The sequence below is a fragment of the Physella acuta genome, unplaced genomic scaffold (assembly GCF_028476545.2).
Source record: "Physella acuta isolate Inbredline_101_S28 unplaced genomic scaffold, ASM2847654v3 ptg000357l, whole genome shotgun sequence".
NCBI lineage: Eukaryota > Metazoa > Mollusca > Gastropoda > Physidae > Physella > Physella acuta.
This window is the reverse complement of record NW_026731876.1, coordinates 390,705-397,653: the sequence shown is the minus strand read 5'-3', so window position 1 is coordinate 397,653 and position 6,949 is coordinate 390,705. Positions and strand designations below refer to the sequence as shown.

Sequence of the window (6,949 nt, the reverse complement as noted above, 5' to 3'; positions counted from 1 at the left end):
AGGTGTGTGTGTTTTGTTTGAGGGGAGGTGTGTGTGTTTTGTTTGAGGGGAGGTGTGTGTGTGTTTTGTTTGAGGGGAGGTGTGTGTGTTTTGTTTGAGGGGAGGTGTGTGTGTGTTTTGTTTGAGGGGAGGTGTGTGTGTTTTGTTTGAGGGGAGGTGTGTGTGTTTTGTTTGAGGGGAGGTGTGTGTGTGTTTTGTTTGAGGGGAGGTGTGTGTGTTTTGTTTGGTGTCATGTCTTGGATGTAGCATAGAAAAACAGGTTTAGAAAAACTAGTTTAGAAAAACAGGTTTAGAAAAACAGGTTTAGAAAAACAGGTTTAGAAAAACAGGTTTAGAAGAACTAGTTTAGAAAAATTGGTTTAGAAAAACTAGGCTAGCTACTATTAACCCATTGACTTTTGTTTAAATGTGAAAGTTCCCTCCGTAACAATGAAAGTATTATTATTCCGGCAATTTAAATTTTATCTCTGTCGTAGCTGGATATGACATTTTTACTTCGTACAAATAAGTTAACAGCTCATCTGAACTATATCTTAACAGTGGATTTTATGTTTTATGTTTGTGTTTTATGTTTTATGTTTGTGTTATAATTATTTCCATGATGGCCAATACAAGATCTCTGATAGATGAAAAAACAACACATAATATTTATATTTCTAAATTACACATACAAAAGTTTTGAGCTTTACTTTTTTCAACGCGCTATACTAAAATAAAGCGCATGTTACCAAACATGGTAGGCTAGACCAATCAAGTCCTAATGTTCAAGTGTTACCTATGTTGGGTTGTTCTAAGTCTAGTAAGGGACGTAAAAACCTATGGAACAGAGATTATTCACCTGTAGATATTACTTCCGCTTATCAAATCACTTGATCACAAACCAGACACTACACAAAGGAATCAAAGTCCTGATACAATTGGTCGGCCCAGAACACATTTAGTTCGTTGTATGGAATGATTGATTCCTTGTGACCAGCTTCTTATGCTTCATTTACTCTTGTGTGATCCAAACCTTTGAACTGTGATAGGTGCTTTATTAGTAGCTAATTAGACGGGGTAGTATGTAGAACTATATCTACAGGTTGTGGGCATACTAGTAACAAATACACGACAAATCTAGCAGATATTTAGTTCAATCTGTGAAGTATCGGTTCTGCGACACGCAGCACGGAAGTATCGAATGTGACATGTAGCACGGAAGTATCGAATGTGATACGTAGCACGGAAGTATCGAATATGTGACATGTAGCACGGAAGTATCGAATCTGTGGCAAGTAGCAAAGAAGTATCGAATATGTGACATTTAGCACGGAAGTATCGAATATGGTATGTAGCACAGAAGTATCAAATGTGATATGTAGCACGGAAGTATCGAATTTGTGACATGTAGTACGGAAGTATCGAATTTGTGACATGTAGTACGGAAGTATCGAATGTGATATGTAGCACTAGCACGGAAGTATCGAATCTGTGACATGTAGCACGGAAGTATCGAATTTGTGACATGTAGTACGGAAGTATCGAATGTGATATGTAGCACTAGCACGGAAGTATCGAATCTGTGGCATGTAGCACGGAAGTATCGAATTTGTGACATGTAGTACGGAAGTATCGAATGTGATATGTAGCACGGAAGTATCGAATCTGTGGCATGTAGCACGGAAGTATCGAATGTGATATGTAGCACGGAAGCAAACAGTTTAGGGACAATGTCTGATCAAGAAGCGATGACAGTTGATGTTAGCACTAGAGGGTGGGTTCGATATTTTTTTTTGTTAAGTGAATAACTCTTATCTACTGAATTTTTAGGTCATTTAAAACTAATCTTGTGATTTTAAGATTTGGATTTGACGACCATTCAACCAGAGAAACAGACGTCATTTTACCAATTTGATTTACTATCCTTTATGGAAGCAATTAACGGGCCCTTAAAAATTGAAGGTCCTTGCTATTGCCTTATCAGCCCCAACCCTAATCCACCACCGACGATCACACATTTTGTTAATCGCAAACTTGTCTAAAACAGATCTTGGTCACGTTGTTTAAGATCTTTGTCACGCAGTATATATCTGTATGGGGAGTTAACAAGTTCACGGCTGTTTCCACCCCCAGCCTGCATTCAAAGAACTCCCGCCCAGTAGCGGAACTAGAAAAAAAGGGCCACCCCGCAAAATTTTTTTAGCCCCCCCCCCAATATATATATATATATGTATATATATTTATATATATAGGCCTATATACGATATATATATATATATATATATATAGGCCTATATACGATATATATATATATATATATATATATATATATATATATATATATATATATATATATATATATATATATATATATATATATATATATATATATATATATATATATATATATATATATATATATATATATATATATATATATATATATATATATACAACCACAAATTACGAACATAGGATACTCATTGCTGGCCTGTTCGGGATTTGAAAAACGTCAATTTAAAAAAATTTCAACATTATGTCATGTAGCCCTCGCAACATCCAGTCGGTCAAAATAATATAAAACATGAAAGCTTTGTATAAGTAATGGTGTCTCGTGTTATATTTATTTTTATGGTTTTTTTAAATTTATATTATTAACTTTTTAAATATTATTGATTTAATACATTTCATTGTTAAACAATGTCATTATTTAGTAATTACTTTATAAAAAAAATAATAATTAAGAGTAGTAATTGCTTTTTAATTTGTTTAGTACAAATCTATTAAAAGGAGCTTATGATCAACCCTATTTGACTACTTAAAAAAAAGGGAAATAAGTCATGGAAGTGGTTTGAACATTTGCTTATCTTTGATAAGTTTGATTGTAGGAGAAAGACTCGGCTTTCACAGTGGTTTAAAAACAAAGAGAAAAATAATATACAAGAGCGTGGGGTGGTGTCTATAGAATAAAGATAATCCAACCGCAGCTACGGTAATTTTTTTTTACAAAACAACCATCAAGTCAAAAATGAAAGAAAATTTACTTTTTTTAACTATAATTTTTTTTTATTATGGTCGGCTCTGGCCCCTAAATGGCGTGCCCCCCCCCCCCCCGCATTGCGGGGTCTGGCGGCACTGTAGTTCCGCCCCTGCTCCCGCCCCAGCCTGCATGTACAGAACTCCCCCACCCCCAGCCTACATGTACAGAACTCCCCCACCCCCCAGCCTGCATGTACAGAACTCCCCCACCCCCAGCCTACATGTACAGAACTCCCCCACCCCCAGCCTGCATGTACAGAACTCCCCCACCCCCAGCCTGCATGTACAGAACTCCCCCACCCCCCAGCCTACATGTACAGAACTTCCCCACCCCACCCCCAGCCTGCATGTACAGAACTTCCCCACCCCCAGCCTGCATGTACAGAACTCCCCCACCCCCCAGCCTGCATGTACAGAACTCCCCCACCCCCCAGCCTGCATGTACAGAACTCCCCCACCCCCACACTGCATGTATAGAACTCACCCACCCCACCCCCACACTGCATGTACAGAACTCCCCCACCCCCAGCCTACATGTACAGAACTCCCCCACCCCCCAGCCTACATGTACAGAACTCCCCCACCCCCAGCCTACATGTACAGAACTCCCCCACCCCCAGCCTACATGTACAGAACTCCCCCACCCCCAGCCTGCATGTACAGAACTCCCCCACCCCCAGCCTGCATGTACAGAACTCCCCCACCCCCCAGCCTACATGTACAGAACTCCCCCACCCCCCAGCCTACATGTACAGAACTCCCCCACCCCCCAGCCTGCATGTACAGAACTCCCCCCCCCCCCCAGCCTGCATGTACAGAACTCCCCCACCCCCACCCCCCAGCCCGCATGTACAGAACTCCCCCACCCCCACCCCCCAGCCCGCATGTACAGAACACCCCCACCCCAGCCTGCATGTACAGAACTCCCCCACCCCCACCCCCCAGCCCGCATGTACAGAACTCCCCCACCCCCAGCCTGCATGTACAGAACTCCCCCACCCCCAGCCTGCATGTACAGAACTCCCCCACCCCCCAGCCTGCATGTACAGAACTCCCCCACCCCAGCCTGCATGTACAGAACTCCCCCACCCCCACCCCCCAGCCCGCATGTACAGAACTCCCCCACCCCCAGCCTGCATGTACAGAACTCCCCCACCCCCAGCCTGCATGTACAGAACTCCCCCACCCCCATCCCCAGCCCGCATGTACAGAACTCCCCCACCCCCAGCCTGCATGTACAGAACTCCCCCACCCCCAGCCTGCATGTACAGAACTCCCCCACCCCCAGCCTGCATGTACAGAACTCCCCCACCCCCAGCCTACATGTACAGAACTCCCCCACCCCCAGCCTGCATGTACAGAACTCCCCCACCCCCCAGCCTGCATGTATAGAACTCACCCACCCCCCAGCCTGCATGTACAGAACTCCCCCACCCCCCAGCCTACATGTACAGAACTTCCCCACCCCACCCCCAGCCTGCATGTACAGAACTTCCCCACCCCCAGCCTGCATGTACAGAACTCCCCCACCCCCCAGCCCGCATGTACAGAACTCCCCCACCCCCCAGCCTGCATGTACAGAACTCCCCCACCCCCAGCCTGCATGTACAGAACTCCCCCACCCCCAGCCTGCATGTACAGAACTCCCCCACCCCCCAGCCCGCATGTACAGAACTCCCCCACCCCCCAGCCTGCATGTACAGAACTCCCCCACCCCCAGCCTACATGTACAGAACTCCCCTACCCCACAGCTTGCATGTACAGAACTCCCCCACCCCCATGTACAGAACTCCCCCACCCCCCAGCCCGCATGTACAGAACTCCCCCACCCCCTCAACAACACCCCGGGACTCGATCAGAAGGCTTTTGTTCAACTCGATTACGAGCCGTAATTTTATTACAGATGTAACTTTGTAATCGATTCTCTGCTTACCAGACGTGATTACAGGGGTGACGGTTAGACTAGGTCCGGTCGGGTGTTACCGGTTTGATTTGAATTGAACTAGGCCGCGCCCCGGGGAGCGACGCCATGACAGGAAGTGTTGTGTCGCTGATGAGGCAGCCAATCAAATTGTAACTAGTCACGTCACGTGATAGCCAGCACACGGGGTCATGTGAGGTCACGCGCCTACCAGTTCAGAGGAATTTGATGTATGGTAGATTAATTGGTGGGGAAATTAATGAGTGGGTTTAATTAGAGTGGAGATTCTACGGTAAACATTAATCAGGTGAGATCAAAATACTGGGGAGATTGTTCTAGCTGACTTATGTGCTCAGTCAACAAACACCAGGTAACATGTTTCCTACCTTAACATCCACCCGACTAGCCCCACATCCCTGGTGTACCTGCCCCCACCCCCATCTCTATTAGCCTCCATCTTTAACACTGAAATCTTTACGGTGCCATAAATCTCTCGAGTCAACATGTTATGTACAAGGGGGGGGGGGATGGGCGGATGTACTGGTCAGTAAATCAAAACTACCTCTAGTAATTATGACTCTAAGTGTGAAGAGGTTAGACGAGAATGTCTGCTGTGAGTAGGGTTGAACATCTAGATCTCATTTTCTCCACTGATCCTCAGGAAACTGTAGCTCATAGCTAGCTAACCGGAAGCATTGAACTCAGAGCTAGTCAACTGGAATCTATAAGCTCATAGCTGGACAACTGAAAACTTTAAGCTCAGAACTAGACCATAGCAAACTTTATTATGTTAGTTTACGTTAAAAGGCATAAATGTTTAACAATATTAAGTATAACATATCATCTCGCCATTAATTATTTACATATTTTGTTCAGTTTAACATTAGCACTTATTTATACAAGCGGTATGTGTAAAATTTTATAACATCAAAATCGTCTACCGATATAATAGTTTTCGTAGTTTGTGTGCATGTTTACATTTTATATTTATTCATTTTTCATTTATAAAAATGAAATTATGTTGATTCTTAATTGCATCTTGATATTATTTTATTCTAAAGCATTTGTTTTTCCATTGAAAAATGGAAAGTACTTTTAAAATATAAAATCACATTTATTTTCAGTGTAAAAAGGAAGGAATAAATGTTCAGAGCTTGTGTTATAAGTTAAATGTATATGTTCAATCTGTGAATGTATATGTTCAATCTGTGAATGTATATGTTCAATCTGTGAATGTATATGTTCAATCTGTGAATGTATGTGTTCAATCTGTGAATGTATGTGTTTAATCTGTGAATGTATGTGTTCAATCTGTGAATGTATATGTTCAATCTGTGAATGTATATGTTCAATCTGTGAATGTATGTGTTCAATCTGTGAATGTATATGTTCAATCTGTGAATGTATGTGTTCAATCTGTGAATGTATGTATTCAATCTGTGAATGTATGTGTTCAGTCTATGAATGTATGTGTTCATCTGTGAATGTATGTGTTCATCTGTGAATGTATGTGTTCAATCTGTGAATGTATGTGTTCAATCTGTTAATGTATGTGTTCAATCTGTGAATGTCCTTGTGTGCGTATGTTAATTAGATTATATCTGTGTATGTGTGTATGTTAATTTGCCTTTGTGTGTATGTGTGTATGTTAATAAGTTTGTGTGTGTTTATGTGTATGTTAATACGCTTGTATTAACGTGTGTGTGTATGTGTCTGTATGTGTGTGTATGCCATTCCTCCCATTCTTCTCTATCCGAGTCTATCCGTGCGTGTGTGTTTGTATCCGAGTCTATTCCTGTGTGTGTTTCTCCCACCACCAGTTTCAATCACAGACAAGATCACGTGACTCCCGAAATGACCGGTCAGCTCATTAGCTTGATCTAATTACTGGTGTAGGAAATATTTTCAACGGCGCCGGCTAGCTTAGACTGACGGCGGTATCTGCCGGCATTATCTGCCGGCATTATCTGCCGGCATTATCTGCCGGCATTATCTGCCGGGATCTCTGGA

General features: G+C 42.8%; 1 protein-coding gene across 1 annotated transcript; it reads left to right on the top strand.

Annotated features, from left to right (window-relative positions):
* Positions 1–3,148: 3,148 nt before the first annotated feature.
* LOC131941311 (uncharacterized) lies at positions 3,149–4,910 on the top strand. Its single transcript, XM_059300505.1, has 3 exons — positions 3,149–3,428; positions 3,579–3,767; positions 3,964–4,910. Exons 1-3 carry the CDS (start codon positions 3,149–3,151, stop codon positions 4,908–4,910), a joined length of 1,416 nt encoding a protein of 471 aa, XP_059156488.1.
* The last annotated feature ends 2,039 nt before the right edge of the window (positions 4,911–6,949 follow it).